The 19,767-nt window shown below is 43.1% G+C and overlaps 1 protein-coding gene across 2 annotated transcripts in view; it reads right to left on the bottom strand.

The window, feature by feature from the left end:
* The window catches only part of UST (uronyl 2-sulfotransferase), a 331,118-nt gene that overhangs the window by 25,985 nt on the left and 285,366 nt on the right, over positions 1 to 19,767 (bottom strand). Inside the window, exon 8 of one of the 2 annotated variants that reach the window (XM_034990975.1) lies at positions 7,748 to 10,749. The exons of the other annotated variant lie outside the window; for it this stretch is intronic. Within the exon in view, the coding sequence (XP_034846866.1) occupies positions 10,466 to 10,749 (284 nt within the window). The 3' untranslated portion in view covers positions 7,748 to 10,465. Of the gene's footprint in view, positions 1 to 7,747; positions 10,750 to 19,767 lie in introns of those variants that run through there. 2 annotated transcript variants of the gene reach the window in all.

Raw genomic sequence — 19,767 nt, 5'->3', positions numbered from 1 at the left:
CGAATCTCCCAATGAGAGGCTGGTGTCTGGAATTAGAGCTTCAGAAATGCCCCCAGATGAGGAGCAGCTGTTTTCTATTTGTGTAATCAAACTCTTAGGCTGAGTTCAAGTGCTACCCTGCCATCGACTCCCAAGGGAACCCTGTAGTTATTACGTGATAAGTACATCTATGAATGAAGGAACATGAAAATTATTTCCTATACATTGGCCATGCAGGCATAATTTAGGCAAAAGAGCAATAGAAATGGAATCAGAAGGTTCTAGAATCAGTTCAGCTACTATGCCACCTAACTGAGCCTCCTTGAGCCTCAGTTTCCAAACCTATCATAGCTGTCTATCCACAGAGTTGATACAACATATTCGAAAGCATTTTAACACATGGTCTGGAACTCAAAACTGCCGCACAGCATGTCCAGCTGAAATAAAATTTTACCTGACTCCTAAACTATCCAATCAAATAAACTTTTTTTCATTTATGAATTCTAAAATATTAATTTAAAACCATTTTAATTTTAGCATATATATTTCAATGCCAACTATTACACATAAAACCCTCTTTGGGGAGAACTAAAGCCTGGACATTGATCAGAGTTAAGCTGGCCAATACTAGGCAATATTTATAATTATGGAAATCCTTTACCTTTTAATCACTTCAGTGAAAGGGAGATTCTAGGCATACAGGTTAATAATTTTCAGTGTGAGAATGGTAATAAATGATTCCTACATTTCCTGGGATATATGGTTGGCCAGTTTGTTTGAGGCTGGTGCTCCTGAGCCTGAGGTCAGAGATCTGCTTTTAGGTCCATCAGTTTTGCCATGTTTTCCACCCAAACTGGTCTGAAGCAGCCTAAGACAGGCAGGTTTCTAATCCATCATCCTTGCTTGAAAAATGAGCCGGGCTCCCTGACTGACAGTGAATCAGTGCTCTGATGTCTGTCTGTCTGTGCTCACATGGAAGTCAAAGGACAATTAGTGTAAAAGAAAAGAAACTGCAGGACTTGGAAAGAAAATACCCGTTTTAAGAAAAAAAAAAATCAAAACCAAAAACTGTATTTTGGGTAGAGTAAATTAGAGCTGGTCTTTCCAACCTTTTTTTTTTTTTTTTTTTTCCATATAATGGCACATCTAGAGTATTGTTAGATTTGTACAGTAGCACTCCGGTGTCAGTTGGAGGGAATTTAGGACCTAGTCCCAGCTGCTTATGGCCACACAGAGGGCTGAGGGGATCGATGTAATGTCCGTTAGGAACCCTGCCTCTGAGGACAATGAAATCCGGGAAGGGATGAGCAGGCTCACTGGACGCCACACACCCACACATCTCAAACTGAAATCCTCTGCCCACTAGAGCAACTCTCCCTCCCATTGCTCATTTATATCACTTGCATCTCTAGCCATGCTGGCATACCTGAGTTAATGCTTTATTTTCCCTTAGCTCCTTTTGGTCCATTCAACTCAACAAATATTCACAGAGTACCTTTGTGTGGAGCACCATTTTCCAATTGGTGGAAATCAGTCATGGAGCCATCCTGAAGTTCTGCCTTTGGCCCTTCTTCTCCAATCTCTTAGCCAACCCCCGTCCAACCCCTGGGCACACAGGGAGATGACTAATGGGGTTTTGCCTTGCTTTCCTTCACCCATTATATAGTCAGAGGCCGAATTCCTCTCAGATGTTCCTCATTTTCTGCATGCCACCCATTGGCCAAGCCAGCTAAGAGACAGCAGGCAGGGAGCCCAGATGATATCATTCACAGAGCTCAGTGTCTCGGGAGATAGAGCCTGCAAAGAAGGGCAGTGAATGCAGGAGAGCTCTGGGTGGGCAAAGGGAGAGTAATCAGCTCATCTGCTAATTGATTGAGAAGAAAAAATGATTTCCTCATGTTTCTTTTCTATTCTGAAACGACTAAGGGCTCCTCATTGTCCTTAGGATAAAATAACAGTTTCCTCTAAAAATCCTCGGCAGTCAGGCTCAGTTTAATCTCGCCTTTTTGGATATGCATCCTGGCCTTGTCACTTAGTGGTTGATCACAGGTTCATTATTTAGCTTCATGGGGACTTTATTTCCTATTACACAAACAGGGTACAATACCTTTCTTGTAGATCTGCCGCAAGGTCAGATCTTCATTATGCTTTAGATCTGCCCTATTTTTTATACAAATTCCACCGTCCCTGGAACAAATTCCACAGGAAACCTCCTCCCTGTTCAAGTCCTCACTGATCTCTCACCTTCTCCATATTTAAGCTCCTATGCATGCCAATCAATTTTTATTCATTAAAAAATATTTGACCTGAGAGTTATCTGAATCCTTTTCTAGCTTGGACTGGCTTGCTGACAGAGCCATATGGGATTCTTAACTTCGTCCTACATCCTGGTTTGTTTCACCGTACCCACCCTGTAAGTCTATGGCTGCGGTGGTGGTCTTGCTTGAGGGTTATTATGACCATCAAGTCACCACAGCAGGCAACTCCCGATGATCGAATCAGAACTTCAATTATGTAATTACACAATACGCTCAGGAAAGATGATCTGATAAAGACCGATTTTTAAACATACTATAGTAATTTAAAAACAATGGCAACAACACGGGAGCAGGTCACACAGCTTGGGAAAGATAATAGGCTGCGTGCAAGGTGTGCGCGTTGTGTTTTAAATACGCTAGGGGCCATACTCCTCTAAAGCACGGAAGGAAAATAAGCAGGTGTGGGAGAGAAAGGAGGTTTGGAAAGACCTTGGATTTCCTGAGTAAAATGTTATGGCTCCGGCTCCCCCTAGTGTGCTGAACAACACAGATACCCCAGTGTGCAAAGGCTGAGTTCAAGCTCAAGAGCTGAGCATTTTTATCTCCAGCTGCCAACCTCACCCGAACAACGGGAGATCTCCTTTTTGCCACCGTTAGCTCCCCACTGCAGAACCAAGCACAGACGAAATGCGGCGGATGTTCTTTATCCAATCCGACTTGAGCACCAGTCCTCATGGAAGTCGTGAATTGATTCGAGGCATCCAAATAATATTAAAGACTATTTAAAAATCACCTTAAAAAGAGTTTCCACTTTCTCGTGAAGTAGGGGGATGTAATTAAGGAGCATGAGCAAAACTGAAAGATGATTCCTTGTTCATTATTTTACTAAAAATGTTATTTGCCCCCACCTTCTGTCTATCAAAATGTTAATTATATGCAAATACATTTTCCTCAAGCAGGATACATGAGCCACTTGGAAGACCAAACATCGAACCATAGCAGAAGGAAAGCAACTCTTCCAATGGGGGGAAAATGACACATTAAAGCAATGTTTCTCAAAGTGTAATCTCCAGAACACTAGTTCCACAACTATTAATAGGTCTAACTTCATAAAGGTTTCATGACAAGTAGTTTTGAGAAATGTGGGGTTCGACAAAGATAAACTGACTTTTTAAAAAAATATTTATTTCTTTATTTCAGAGAAACAGAGAGAGAGAGCACGAGTGGGAGGGGAGAGGGAGAGAGAGAATCCCAAGCAGACTCTTGTGCTGAGTGTGGAGCCCGGCACCGAGCTCAGTCTCACGACCATGAGATCACCACCTGAGCTGAAACCAAGAGTCAGATGCTTAACCGACTGTGCCACCCAGGTGCCCCAAGATAAGCTGACTTTTAAAAACTGCAGTATTCTTCCAGACCCTTAGTGTGCTCTTAAAATACCACTGTACTGTGTGACATTTTGAGCTAAAGCATTTTCCAACTTGTTTAACGCAAGGATTTTTTTTCATGCCTATCTCACACACCTGGTTCATGAATTATCTTTTGGGAATATGCACTGGATTAGAATTTCATTAACTTTCAATCAAAGATGGAGAGCAAATAGGAAAGTATGCCAGAGGAGGAAAGGAGATGGTAAATTCGATATAAGCAGCAAATAGGGTGGCTGTAAAGAAGTTTGTGATTGGTAAAAAATTAGTAACACAAAAGATTTAGAGTCCTCTAATGGCAGTCCCGTAATGGAGTCAGAAGGCTCGACCACACTGCATACATCACCAGCCCACGAAATCATTGCCAGACTTCTCCCAAAACGTCAGAGTAGTGATGCCATGTTGAGAATAAAATGCCAAAAAGTACAATACCCCATCCTATTGGGTTTCCAACCTTTACGAAAACTTTTCTTGTGCATACCCTGTACTAATTGACATGGATGTTTTAGGCTCTTTATCATGGACAGGATCACAGATATGCAGGGTACTTTAAAGAAGTTAGAAGATGCCTGTATTTAGAAGCTGTGAGTTAGAGAGGATTCCTGTAACACACAACCTCCTCCCAAAGAGAATGTTAGAGAAAACTGGAAATCCATAAAGTGGTTTGCCTTGAATAATGGCACAGATTAAGAATACTGACCCGTGTCCACTAGAATGTGCCTACTCATACTGGTTCCTTTCGCATCTCCCAAAGGCTGCTTTCCATGGACTCAGTGATAGGTTAGGTGGAACCACGTGCAGGCGTGAGGGATTGGGGGCATGGATGGACCTAGAATTATGTGTACTATAGGCTCTCTTGCTGGGGACAGAGCACTTTGTGGAGAAAACGAACATTCATCAGCCCCTAAAGGCTTGTGGCTCTCAGTCTCTTAGCATATGGTAGTGGAGGGTGGGGTGGGGGGACAAAGTTCATTCCAGAAGCAACTCTTGGTTTTCAATGGACCTCCTATTTTCCAGCTGGGCTGACTTCAGGCAGGGAGAGGTCAAGTGACTTATTACTCCAGCGCCCAGTGAAATAGAGCAGCTGGGAGGTGAACTTTGGGACTTCACTGGTGTGCAGCGTCTGCCCTTGTCAGCCAGCAGCTCTGCTTCCTGGTTCTAGAGGCTTCTCTAGCTGCCCCACGCAGCCAGCACGCTGCGTCTGGCGCGGCCGACCTGACGGCTGTCTCTGCTCAGGACTGGAGTAGGAGGCATGCTACAGGTCAAGTCTGAATGTTCTGGCAGCACAGCGTAAGGCAGATTGCTCCATGCCTGCTCGAAGCATACAGTGTCTGGCGAAAGCCAGATTGAAGATAGCTAAACGCACACGCCAAGATTCCAAAGGAAAAACTTAGCTCACATTTTTCCTTTGCACGATGATTTTTCTTCCCTTCCTTTTTTTTTTCTCTTCCTTTTTTTTTTTTTTCTTAAGGGAATCCCCATGTTGACAAGTTGAAAGCCAAAGGGCACAAGGGGTCAGTTCACAATTCTGTGACCCATGAACACCCACCCGTGGGCCCGGGTGTTCCTTGGGAATCTGCAGGCCTGGGAGCTGCGAGCCAAGCCTGGCCTACGCAGAAAGGAATTCTCGAGTGCGGGAAGCAGTCGGTGGGCGAGGGGAGAGGCCGGGGAGGGCTCGGGGCCTGGGTACTCTCTCACTCCGGGTTTCCAGGGACAAGTCTACACTCGCCTGCCACGAGTTTTATGAGCTGCATTTGACTTTATTTTTTGAAGTCCTTCTGAAACTCCTTACAAGAAGTAGAACGTGAATCTTCATTTTGCTTTTTCAGAGAAAGGAAACTCTATAATCTGAGAGGGGCAACATGTAGCCCAAATTCTTTGAGGAGAGAGGAACATCTAAAATGAAACAGGTTGATTTCGACATCTGTCTCTGAGGCCTTAAGTGATTAGGGTCTACCTCTGTGGAAGGGGGTTCCACAGGCCCCACTCCCAGAAGAGCCACACGGGGCGGGGGGCGGCGTCCATGAGGCAGGGGGTACCGGATGTGGCTTATCCTTTCCATCCCGGATTTAGGTCAGTAGAGGGACTTTGGCTAGATCATCATTTTAAAGTTTTGATTTGTTTGATATTCGAAAGTTAATCAAACCCTCAATGGAAAAAGTTAACATGTGATGTATTTGCATCTTGTATTTGTCTGGACCTTCAATTCCTTACGTATAAAATAAGGACAAGGGCCAGATGACCGCTGAGCCGCACTGCCGTCGGAGGGGTCTGTGATTTGAGGCTCGCTTCTCTCCTAGTCAGAGATTAGTTCCTCTGCTCTAACTTCTCTGCTATCATCTGGGTGTTCTGAGAGGAACTGTGTCCCCACAAAACTCATATGTTGATGTCCTAACACCCAGCACCTCAGAATGTGACTGTATTTGGAGATAGGGTCTCTATAGGGCTAATTTCAAGTTAAAATGAAGGAATTGGGGTGGGCGCTAATCCAAGATGAATGGTGTCCTTATTAAAAGAATTTGGGCCCAGACACAAGGGGGCACACAGGTGAGACCATGTGAAGACAGAGAGAGAAGATGCCCAGGTACAAGCCAAAAAGAGAGGCCTCGGGAGAAACCAACATTTTGATCTCAAACTTCTAGCCTCCAGAAGTGTGAGAAAATAAATTTCTGTTGTTTAAGCCAGTCTATGGCCCTAACACACTGAGCTCCGCCACGATGAATTTTCTGAGCTGTGAAAGAAGTTCTATGTGTTTTTCTTAACAGACTCTTAATATTGGTTTTAGCCTAAAACAGGCTTTTCCTTTGTAGGATATTCAACATACTTAAAAAAAAAAATTATTCTCCTCATCACCAGATGTGAAGCAAGTTATTTTAGTAAAATAAATCCTCTTTACATTTACTAAAAGAGAATTTCATAATTTTGACCCACAGAACAATTGTCCTGAATGCTTATGGATCACCACTCTGCCTTCTGAGAAATCCTACCGTTATCCACAACCTTCATTTAAAGCCAAATAGTTCACTGGATGAACTTGCAGGTAACAGCACATTTATGAAGAACCTCAGACCAAACAAAGCAAGTCCAGAGGGGGTATGGTCCAGGTTTTGTTCAGTACTTTTGTCTTTAAAGATCACTCAGAGTCAGACATGTGACCAAGTTACAGAACAAATTAAATGATAAATGTAACCACTTGTCACTTGTTGTTTAAGACTCAGACTCTTACTTAAAGCATATTATTACCAAAATAGGTTTTTCTTTTGTCTAGTACCAAGATCCTGATTCTTTCCTTTTACAAAATAGCCACATGTAGTTGGCATGTGGTGTCTGATAGCTAGAAAGCTTGGGGACTCCCTGACTCTCTTGCAAGTCCCCCCCCTTTTAACATTTTATTTATTTGAGAGAGAGAGAGAGAGAGGGAGAGAGAACATAAGCAGGAGCAGAGGGAGAGGAAAAAGCAGACTCCTGGCTGAGCAGGGAGCCCAATGTGGGACTCGATCCCAGGACCCTGGGATCATGACCTAAACCAAAGGCAGATGCTTAACCGACTGAGCCACCCAGGTGTCCCCGCAAGCCCCTTTTGATGCAGCTGTGAGATTTCACAAGAAGAGTGTTTCTGGATCAAAACTGCTCGCTTGGGAGGTGAGAATCACCCAGCTTTTGGGGCTCTACCTGTTGGAGAAAGAGATCAGAATATATGCTAAGAGGCGTGGTGTGGCGTATCCTTCCTTGCCTGTGTTAGAGCAATGTGCGCTGAGACACCAGCAATCGGGGGCTTGAGGGTTCTGCTGAACCACCCCGACACCAAACCAACCAGGACACGTCGGGGTAAAGTCAGCTGCTCGGGCTTGTATACACACAACCAGATGAATGAAGGCCTAGTTCTAGTTCATTTCTTCAGCCAGCTTTTTGGTGTCATCCAATCATAAGAATAGAGTTTATGGACTTAAAAAAAAATACATCTTTCTAAAAAAGGCACGTCTTGATGGAAAAAGGTTGGCCAATTAAGAAGGCCGAGGGCGCTGTGAAGAACGGCAGGCACTTTTATTTTCAGCTATCAACAGAATGGAAAAAAAAAATTTCAACTTATTTATACTCATTTATTTATATGGATAATGAATAAGTTAAGGAACACTTCATCTCAAACACGGATTGCTTTTATTTTAGCTAAGCTAATGTTTCAGTTCCATATATATTTTTGAATTTCCATCCATGTCAAACACTATTTTTTTTTCTTTCTTCTTCTTAAAAAAAAAAAAGATTTACAAGCACTTTTACGGCACTCAAGGAAAGTAGGCTGAAGGTTCATAATAATAATTTTCCTTTTAAAAAACATCCATCAGACCAAAATAAAAATCATTTTAATTAACTCCTTCCTGAGTAACTAAAACCTTGGAATGTGCTGAAAGGTTATAATAAATAAGGCAGTCAAAGATCAACCAGCTTAAAATGTATTTTTTAAATTAAACTATGTAAAATGTACAATATATTTCATGAAGTACAAACTGTGTTGGGCTCAGGGCCAAAGAAATGTTGTTACGTGTGCCAATAAACTGATGAAGTGCCTTGACTTTCAGGACGTAGAGGCTATTTGTTGGGACGGAGTAACAGTAAGGCCCTGCAAGTGAGTCCGTCAGCATCTTTTGCTGGGATGTTGTCAGGATCACGGCTGACAATAAATGCCTTTGGACACCCAGTGCTCGTGTGAACTCGGAGGATGATGCATTGCTAACATGACCAGTGGTCCTGGTGTTCTGACAAAGAGAGACCACGAAGCCAATTCGATTTTATTTTCAGAGAGTGAGCTTGCACAGTGTGTGAACTAATTATCATTCTTTATATGCAGTTTCAGAGAAATGACTCACCATGTACCAGGCTGTCGTTCTTGTTTTTTGTTTTCAATAGGACAGCGGTTCTCTGTGCTGCTTTTTAAGGTAGGCCTAATGGTAGGGCCCTGGCCTCTCTCAACAGGACAAAGGATATTTCCTCTTCTAAGAAAATTTTTCTTAAGCACGTCTCTGCCCCAGTTCTCTGAGGCAGAAAGGAGGCCCACCAGTGGCCAAATGCTGGATTTTGTGCCTCTGTGGTCCCAGCCTTCGCTGGACTCCTGTGGGGCGGAGCCTTCTCAGTACATCTCATGATAAAGTAGCTTTAGTGCTCACTCGACAGGTTCCAAAGGACTTGCTTTATATCTTGGCTACCATCCAATTTTAGTGAACGAAGAAAAAACTCTAGAGAGACTTGTTGGTTTCTGAAAAGTAGAAAATGTGTAGCTTGTGTAAAGTCAGTCTTATTTACTATTAAGTGTTCCCAACTCACACTTTGCTAGTGCTCTGAAAGGGCTGGCTCTAGGGGAAAAACCATGAAGGAGACAAAATCTGATGCAAGTATCCTGCCTACCATCACCACCTGCACCCTTGCTTCTCGGTTGGCTGTATGTTATCCACCCAGGGATATATGTATATTCAGGGCTGGGGAGGAGGGAGCAGTTAACAATGAAAACATTTCCGAAGCCGAAGACCCACGGGATCATGAATAGGTGGCAGATGACGGGAGAGAAATGGGGAGCCATGGAACTGCCCAACAGCTGTGCAGACCACTCTGTGGGGAGACACCTATTCAGAGAGCTGGTCCGGCAGACTCTTACCAGAAGCTCTTGCTTCTTCTCTTCTTAAGGTCTTAATAAGGTTCTCACGAGAGAGCTGCTTCCCTAAGAAATGGGACTGTGGTTTCACAGCTGCCTGAGCAGAACTCAGGACGCCCCCCCCCTTTTTTTTTTTTTTACTAAAACCAGGTACCTCCCAAGGGACCAAAGGTGAAAGACGCCAGTGACTGTGGACCCAACTGGGCCAGGGATGTGCCTGGTAGATTATGCATCGTCTGTGGTCAGGCTTAGAACTTCTGCCCACAGCCGCCAAATGCCAGAGCTAAACTGGTTCCTGGGTTTCCAGTGAAAGCAATGCTGGGGAGAGAGATGTTTCATACTGGGTGCAAAGAACACAACCATACCAGTTTCCTGATGTCACGTGACCTCCAGAGTTGCTCTGTCTCGCCTACAGTCTCCCTTACACAGCAAACAAATTCTTTTCCCTGCTACGCTGCTTTGATATCTGTCAGAATGGTGCTTGGCAAGGGACTGTCTCAGTGGAGCTTGCCATGGCCTTTGACCTTGAAAGGTACCAAGGCTGTGGAAGGGCTGGGGGTGCGGCACCAACTGACTTCTTTCAGAGATAACTGCGCTGCTCTTGGTGAAAGTGTCCCCTGAGATGGACCAGAGGCAGAATTCTACCCACGGGGGCGGAAACCACTCATCCAGGGGCGTCCTCCCTTTTGAGGTCCTTATCAGTCTTAGCTTCTCCTCTTAGATCCTTCTAGAGTGGATTCCCTGGTCTCTGAAGTGGTTTTGTCTTTCTACCGAAAGAGTTAAGTCTGGATGTGTCCTACCACTGAGGTAATATTTTTACAAGTCATTTTACGAATGATAAGTTCCTGGGCTGTGGGCTCTATTTCTCCCCCTCCTCTCAAGATGCTAGAGGGAAAAGCTATGTTATGATGGGATGACCCGTGATGGCGCCATGTAGTGTACCTGGGACAGGACCCAAGGAGCCAGGAAGGCACAATGCAGTCAGACAAGTGAGACCCGCAAAACCGGGCATCTCCCCGTGACCCCAACAGGTGGGCATGTTTTGTTCTTTTTAATGCAGCTGAGCGTTAATTTAGTCCCTTAAGGACTTTTCCTCCCCCCCACAAAAGAACTTTCTGGAAAAGGGAGATACAGCCGGTGGAGGCAACACAGTGCTGGCATCACCTCTTATAAATATCTTCTAGCCACTTCTCGTCATCTTGCTCCTCATCATCGATCGGCTCCTCGGTTTCCAGGGGAGTTGGGATAAAGAACTGGGGCCTCAGAGGGGGCCTGCTGACGTGGGACTTCAGTCCAAACTTGCGCTTCAGCAGGTGGAACTGCTCTTTGACGTAGTGGTAGAACTCATACTCATATCTCATTCGCTGGTAGAGAATCTGCACGGCCTCGGGGGAGGGGACAGTCTTCTTCACGGTCACAGTCATATTTCCAAGTTTCCTATGCTCTGGAAAAGAACCAGGGTTGCACGTGAATAGTCATCTCTAATGCTTTCGCTCAAAAGGAGGAAGGACGAAGCCGTGCATGACGAGCCTAAGACTGGCAGCTCCTTGAGAACAAACTGAGCGCGCAAAGAATAGAAGGGAAAAATGGGTTCCCTGCCCTATTTAGAAAGATTTCACCATATTCTAGGTGTTAATATCAACATTAGTTGACTAAACATAAACGATCCGACATTTCTTTGCACGGGATGTGAACTATGCAATTTGACCACAATTCAGTTATCTACAAATGACACATTCTCCCGAACAGCAAAATCTACCCGGTTTCCCTTTTGACTTCCTGTTCCACACATCAAGGGCTTTACTTTCAGGAGGAAGCACGGGAAAAAGCTCTCACCACTTTCTAATCATCTTGTTTTTTCTTTTAAGGTATTAATATGCATTATTTAGAGTTGAATTTGATATAAAATCTGTTTGCATTTCATTATTTCCACAGGGCATTTGTCAAGAAAAATAAAGGAAGAACTGCTAGACTCCTTAAAATACGTTAACTGCTGTAAATTTTGAATGCTTTTAAAGTTGTGGTCAGTTATAACTAAAATCTGCTTAGTTTTATATTAATGACTAATAATACAATGTTCTATATATTTTACATGTAATGCCTAACAAGAAATGTTATATATATATATATATATATATCAATCATAAAATTTTAACCCTATTAAAGTGTACGTATCAGGGGCATTAATAATGTTGTGCAACCAGCACCACTATTTCCAAAATTCTTTCATTGCTCTGAACAGAAACTCTGCACCCACTAAATTCCCTATAACCTTCCCCAGGTAACCTCTAATCTACTCTCTGTCTATGAATTTGCCTTTTTTAGGTACTTCATATAAAAAGAATCATACAGTATGCCCTTTTGTGTCTGGCTTTTTCAGGTACCATATGTTTTTCATGTTTTCAAGTTCATCCACATTGTATATTTATCAGTATTTCATTCCTTTTTATGAATGAACAGTATTCCATTATATGGATGTACCACAGTTTGTTTATCTATCTATCCATTGATGGACACTTGGGTTGTTTCTACTTTTTGGCTATTGTGAAGAGTGCTGTTGTGAACACTTATATACAAGTACTTGTTTGTGTCCCTGAATGCAGTTCTTTTGGGCATATACCTAGGAGTGGAATTGCAGGCTCGTGGTTAATTCTCTGTTTAACTTTTAAAGAACCACCAAACTGTTTTCCTCAGTGGTTGAACCACTTTACGTGCCTGTTGGCAATGTATGAAGGCTCTAATTTCCCCAACTCTTCTTCTATAATTATTATTTTAATTAAAAAAATTACAGCCATCCCAGTAAGTGTGAATTGTTATCTCACTGTGGTTTTGATTTTCATTCCACTAATGACTAATGATGCAGAGTATCTTTTCATGTGCTTGTTGGCCATTTGTATATCTTCTTTGAAGAAATGTCTAGTCAAGTCCTTTCCCTATTTTGGCATTAGATTGTTTAAATTTTCATTGTGGAGTTATAGTTCTTTATATGTTCTGGATATTCTGCATATATATCGGGTATATGATTTGCAAATATTTTCTCCCAAATTGTAGGTTGTCTTTTCACTCTGTTGATAGTTATCGTTGATGAACAAAGTTTTTAATTTTAATGAAGACCAATTTATTTCTTCTTATGTTACCTATACTTTTGGTGCTATATTAAGAAACCATTGCCAAACCCAAGATCATGAAAATTTGCCGCAGTTTCTTTTATCATCTTATTTTTAACTAAAACTTTTTGTCACCAAATTTGAAGAGGTACATTATTCACTGAACATAGCTCCAGATGGCTGCTTCCAAAATCAGATTCACCTGACAGGACAAAGACTCGTTATTTTTTAGGCTGTTTGAGATACTTTCTGAAGCTCCCAATAGCCTTTCTAATGGAGAAATTCTCCGAATAATAATGGCCTCATTTAAATAAGGGTATTACTTTTCCAATTGAGTCTCTTGCAAGGTACAATACATATTTGGACATATCAGTTCCAGAATTTTTGTTAAAGAATTTGGCATAGTCTCTTCTTTTTTTTTTTTTTTTTAAGATTTTATTTATTTATTTGAGAGAGAGAGAGAGAGAAAGGACAGAGGGAGAGTGTGAGGGAGAAGCAGGCTCCCCGCTGAGCAGAGAGCCCGATGCGGGACTCGATCCCAGGACCCTGGGATCATGACCTGAGCCGAAGGCAGATGCTTAACCGACTAAGCCACCCAGGCGCCCCTGGCACAGTCTCTTCTAAAATGGGTTTATGACAGAACATTCTATAATGTCTATCTTCTTTGCAGATATTAACTATAGCTAATCTGAGGTGAGACATGTTACTATGCATATCCCTTTGGGTTTTTAAAATACAGAGTTTAAAAAATTGGTATTAAAGACAGGCAAGGCGCAAGCATTTTAAGTTAAACACTGAAAGGTGCAAGAAGCATACTTCACTCATTTCCAGACTCCTACAATCCCTTCCTCTTGAAGCTCTCTAAGTGGTGTGGTCTTTTGTTAGTTCATACCATAAAAAATATTAGGATTCCTGTGATTTTCAAATAAATTTTTTTCAGTTGACATATATGGCCCAACCTGGTCCAAAAAGAATGTGAAGAACTTCACAAAAATATATCTGTTGCAAAGAGCTACATAGTTAAGGACACTGGGCAGAGGGCGAATGAGGGTCAGAAGTTCGGTATTGGGGGTAATGGCTTCCATCTCGCCATTTGGAAAGATCTCCCTAGAGTACTGCTCCTGCTTCTTGCCCCAGCCCCTCGTTCAGGGAGGTGGGCCAGGTACCAGGGCCAGAAGGGCTTCTCTGCATTTTGGAGAAGGGGTTGAGAGGCCATCCCCTCTGGAAAGAGTGTGTCTGTCTACCGACAGTTCGCACCTTCCTGCAGAGAAGGAGGGCTTCTAACCATGCCTGTGACTTGGTGGGCAAGTTTGTTGAAGTCGGGATGGAATAGGACCAGCCCACTTCTCCTCACACATAGGCTGCGTTCTCCCACCTAGCTTGAGTTGGTAATAAAGCTGACATTTGGATCTCCACCTGTCGGTCTCCAGTGTCTATTTCTCAATTAGTTTAGAACTTAGGCTGGGGGACATGGGTGTTATTTATTAGTCCCTCAAACCCCAACATCAAGTAACATAAAATATGGGGTGCCTGGGTGGCTCAGTCAGTTAAGCTTCTGCCTTCTGCTCAGGTCATGATCCCAGGGTCCTGGGACAGAGCCCCAGAGTGGGGCTCCCTGCTCAGCGGGGAGTCAGCTTCTCCCACTCCCTCTGCCCCTCTCCTCTTCATGCTCTCTATCTCATGGGCACACTCTCTTTCTCTCTCATAAATAAATAAAATATATTTTAAAAGTAACACAAAATGCACACTGTGAAGTCCTAAGCACTTGGGTAGCAGGTGGGTTGAGAGTTTGGCCCTAAACTTTCTAACAACCAATAGAGAATTTAACATTGTGAACTGCTCTTCATTCAAAACAATCTATTCACATCTATTCCTAGTTATAAAACATGGAGAAATATCTTGTGTGACTTTTCATAAGAAAAAACTGTAACAAAATTAGCATCATTTTAATAACATCCTTCATGTATATTCAGCTATGAGTTTCCTGGGTGACAGAGAAAAGTGGCACATCCCAGGTGCTCTACTCAGGCTTGATCAGGGAATATACTCCAGAGTAGAGGTTCTTCACCCTCCTGAAAACCTGATTAAAGTTCATGCTCAGGAAGACAGAGAGTATATGGGCTTCTAGAAGCTCATATATGAATATCTTAGGCATTTATGGATCTGTTAAGGACCCCTGATTTCAGGAAATCATTTCTTAAGGAAATCAAGACTGCATTTCCTTCTACAATCTTTCATTTATCTTGTTTATTCTAGTAAGTACTAGTCCTGGTATAAATGATAATTAGTGGAGCTAGTTATCATATGTGCTGGTCAGGTGTGTAGTCATAAACATTGCAACAGCAAAGACAGAAGGCCTTGTATTTACATTTTATGAAAAAGGGAGGGGCTAACAGTGCCTGGAACTTAAACAGAAGGCCCTCCTGCCCTGTTCTGGGGGAAGACCCAAAGGAGTAAGCATCTTGGAGCCTACATCTTTGTAAATAAGTCATTTGGGATCTGCTCTATTGCAGGGCCTCAAAGCTCTTTAAGGTCAAAACACAATTTTCCTAAAAATAATACACAGCAAGTGTAATCACTGACAACAAAACGATCCAAGAAAAGTGTCCACTGAATTTTTATCCTAGAACCAGGTAACTCCTTAGACGAGTCTTCAAGATAAATTGGACGTAAAATGTTGGCTTGCTATAAACGGTTATTAACACCAAATCACTAAAATGTTGGAGGATTTAAAAACATGATAGCATGAGGGAGTTAAACATTTCCTTCTTTGATTAGGATTAGGTAACTGGGTCAATTGCTATAAAGCTACTGCTAGTTCATCACAGCCAGATTCTCTTCCCTGCATGCTTTCCTCTAGAGCTGAGACGGGCCAGTTGGTGGATGGGCAGAGCAGGTAACCCTCTGTCAAAAGTAACAGCGTATCATTCAAACACAAGGGAAAAGGACCAGGGTATGTCTACATCATTAATTAGCTGATGTGGCAAGTGATGGTGACAGTCCCAGCTAACCCTGATCCCTATGGTGTATTTTTATAGGAGCAGCTACATTGAATGAGCACTAGGTGGTTCTAGTCTCTTTCTGATTGCTCCCTTTCAACCTCCCATGCCCAGACTTCTTTCCCTGCCTGTCCTTTCAACGTTAGTGCTCCCAGATGCTGGCCTAGCCTCCGTCCTCTACCCCTTCCTTACTCTCTGGTGGTGTCATCCAACCCTCTACCCTCAGTTTTCATACTGCAGTGGACACAAAACCAAAAGTTTATATGAAATGATTACAGCCTTTCTCTCCGCCCCTTTTGTTTTCCACAGAGCTGCCAAATTTCAAAGGAAGGTTAATGATACTGCCAGAGGATGGTGTCATGGTCAGAATTAAGAATTTTGTTTTGTGAGAGGAGAAACAAAGGTCGAACTCAACCAACACTGACATGGACATCTATTAGAGGTTTGGATGATGTCCACAGGCATGTTATTGTATTTCATATTTTCAATATTTTCAATAACGCTAAGAGGTATTCTGACCACCAATTTTGCAGATGGGAGGATAAAAGCTCTGGAGATTAAATGACTTACCCAGGGTCACACTGCTAGTAAGTCATCGACAGAGCTGGAATCTGAGCCTGGACCTCCATTCATGTTGAGGTTTCCACTAATACTGGGCCATAACCAGTGAAGCTTTCATGAGCCTGTAGAAAATTATCACCTTCACATGGAAAGACTAGAGGGAAGTTTGCTCTGTTATAGTTAGTTGAGAATTTTTAAAATCACATTTCAAAGACATATGGTTATGTGTCTTGCTATACAGTAATCAGTGCTATGGAAAAGTCATTCCATTGCTAAGTGTCCCACGTTTTTGTAAAACGCCAGACTTTCCCTCCAAACAAAACAAAGCTACGTGAACTGTGGAATCAGCCTCTTTCCAGATTGCCATAATAGCAGTTCTAGAGGAAGTTGTTAGGATTTTTTGGAGACTGTTCTTATTTCGGTCACAAAACAATCATGCTTTAAGAATCCATACTTATTATTAGCATCCTTTGGGAAGTGAAGTAGCCCTCATTAGGTGGGCAGACGCTGTAGAATGTAACCATCAAGGGGCGCCTGGGTGGCTCAGTTGGTTAAGCGACTGCCTTCGGCTCAGGTCATGATCCTGGAGTCCTGGGATCGAGTCCCGCATCGGGCTCCCTGCTCGGCAGGGAGTCTGCTTCTCCCTCTGCCCCTCCCCCCTCTCATGTGCTTGCTCTCTCTCATTCTCTCTCTCTCTCAAATAAATAAATAAAATCTTTAAAAAAAAAAAAAAAGAATGTAACCATCAAGAAGTGATGTACCCCATGAGCATCCTTCGAAACTAGCAGGAACTGAGAGATGACTTCAAGGGGCTCATGTCTCTGGTCCCCACTGGTGAACATTTCAGAAGGAGGAGACAAATTCAGGGCTCCTTTCGTTAAAGCAGGCACAGCAAGAAGGCAGCCTGAGATCTGACGGGCAGGCTGTACTATTTGGCCTGTGAGGTATTTTTTTTTTAGAAACTGACTTAGTTGTAAGACTTGGTCTATTTCACATGGAAATCTGCATCTCTGGCTTCTCTCAAAGTGAGGCAATATTCTTCTAGAGCTGAGTATGGCTGCCCACCTCCATCCTTGAGAGAGGCCAGGGCTCTCCATTTTGTTCCAGCCCCCAAATGCCAGTTCATTCTTTTATGTTACCTCTTTGGCTGCTATAAAAATTTGGGTTTTATGCTTCTGCTTTAAAGGTTTTGAAATTCTGGCTTTCACGAACCTAGGAAGCAAGTACTCTATGTCAACATGAAGGCTTCACCTCATTCCTGTGTCCAGTGTTGCCTTCCTTCTTTTTCTCTGAAAATATTTATTGAATAACATATTGCACCAGACATGGGAGTTATGAGCAGGGAATGGGACTTGATCATCATGAGCTTCATCACCAATAGGCATTTTTGAGAGCGTTTTCTCAGCGCGAAGAAAGTGAGAATTCTAACACGCGCTCGATCCTTACAAAAACCCCAATGGGGGAGGCTCTCTTATTATCATCATTTTATCGATGTGACATTGGAATTTAGTAACTTGCTCAAGTTCACACAGCTGGTAAGTGGAGAAGCCAGAAGTTGGGTCCGGACAGTTCGACAACTAAACCCAGGCCCTTGACCCCTCACTTTGTTTATGGCTAAATGGGGCTCACGGTGTTAGGGGAGAATCCCTCTTCAGGAGCCCGCTCGCGATGGGAGCGAATGGGGCATTTCATTCTGGTTGGTTCGATGGTGTCAACATTTCCTTTCCTTGGTCAGAAATCCCTCGTGGAGAAACCCAGCCTAATGTGCTTGTCTCCACAATACTCTGCATGGAGCTGGGTCTCTCATAACTACTATCTATTTGACCATGAAGATCTGCTGTGTGTGCAAGTCTGAGGGTAGGGGGCAGGTTTGTGTGTGTGTGTCTCAACCAAAAGATGGAAAACTCTTAGGAGGCCTCTGAGGCACTATGAAACTTCTAAAAAATGTTCCCTGGATTTTTTCCCCCTAACATCCCCACCATTTCATCTAGCTGTTCTCCTAATGGAGCTTGTTATGCTGAGAGTGCCCAGGAGAGGGGTGGCCCTCATCTACCTTTGTACTTCCACAGCTCAGCACCTAGGGACGCACAGCGCCCTGTATCCATGCTCAGTGAGGGAGTGAAAGAAGCCAACAGAAGGAAGGGGGTGTTGTCAGACCCAAAGAAGACTTGGTTGTGCCTGTGAGGTGCGGACATAGCTAAGTGGGAACAAAGGCAATATCTGAATGTTCTTAATAGAAAATGCCCAAGAGACCCATGAATGCTGGGTCCTTAGCAGGAAGCAGCCTACTCTCACATCTGGGATTTTTCATCTCTCACTGGGGTCTATAATTTCGTGTTTAGCTTTGCGGTCCAGTTGCCTTTTTGGAATGATAGCGCTGGCCAAGTCATGTTTTTCTGCTCCTGTATTTAATTAATCAATACATTTTAGCAAAGAGAAGCTGTGGTTTCAGGATGTTTTTGATTTTTTTCCCCATTTTTCTTATTTACTTTTAGGGAGTGGCCAAACACTTCCCTTTATTGTTTTCATAATTGCAGAAGATTTCCTCAAAGTAGGCATTGGTTTTGAGCTGTGAAATAATCAGAAGGGAAAATCAGCCAACCAACCAACCAACCAACAAAAACCAACCTCTGATCTTTTTATCTCAATAGCAGAATAAAGATTGTTTTTCCTTATAGACATGTCCAAAGTCACCACAGAGTCAGGACTAGGTGGGGACAGACTTCTCTAGGCTCCCGGACTCCACTCTCCCTGAGGAGTGGTAGTAGAGACCCTACAGAGTCACTATGGCCCTGAAGGGGGGTCCTTTTTATACTGCTGACTCCCGATAACATGAACATTTATAGTTGGTCATCCAATGCCAGTAGAGAAAAAAAATGCAAGATGATACTGAAGTCAGTAGGGAGACGGCTGAGTTGAGTGAGCTTTCTGCATTATTAAAGCTTTATAGATAGTGGTATAAATAGCTCAAACCTTCCCCTACCTCACTGTCTCCGCACAGCTCATCAGAATAGCATGCCCTTCTTTGCATAGAGCTCCGTGGATTCGTGTGTTTTCCCGTGGCCTCTCATCGCCTCACACAGCCCTCAGATCAACCCATTTCACCTACAGATCCCGAGGGCTTGAGAGGTCACAAGACTTGCTCAAGTTTGTCTGACCAGTAAGTGACTGTCCTGAGACTAGAAAGCAGGCTTTCTGATTCCCAGCCCAGTGCCCTTCTGCTACATCACTGGCTGTTGATTTCCAGATTAAGTGGAAATCTATAACCCCCCACTTCTCCTTGCCCAGTGTGTATTCTGGCATTAAGGGGATGGGTTGTAAAGAAGGGCTTGAGTGTTCTAAGTCTAAGCTTTGGTAAGTCTGGGAGGATCTGGTGAAAAACTTGCAAGCCAGCAGAAATGTTTGCAGACTGAAAGAGACTATATCTTTTTCATTTTTAGCTCCCCAGCTCCCAGCTCCATGCCTGGCACATAACGACCATCAATAAAAGTTTGTTGATTTGAAAGCTGTATGTTAAATCCATCTTAAAACTGGATTAACCCAAAGGGCAAATTTTGGTCTTGACTGTACCTGTGTTGTTTTTGCTAAATTCTTTCCTTAGTGGAGGGTCCTTCATGAGCAAACTTTCCATTTCTAGAAATCAGGTTTCTTTAGGATGGGCTGATACAGGGGTTTGCCATCACAGGATGCTCTGGAGAGGCAGTGGTATAAGCTTTTCTTAGCCACTTTATTGGAGAACGTTATCTTATGGTGACAGATGGCTTACGTATACTTAGTGAAGCTTAAGAAATATTG

This window comes from Mirounga leonina, unplaced genomic scaffold, assembly GCF_011800145.1.
Source record: "Mirounga leonina isolate KUSES-001 unplaced genomic scaffold, KU_Mleo_1.0 Mir_53, whole genome shotgun sequence".
In the NCBI taxonomy this organism is placed as follows: Eukaryota; Metazoa; Chordata; class Mammalia; order Carnivora; family Phocidae; genus Mirounga; species Mirounga leonina.
Note: the sequence above shows the minus strand (reverse complement) of the source record. Positions and strands in the feature narration are given on the sequence as shown.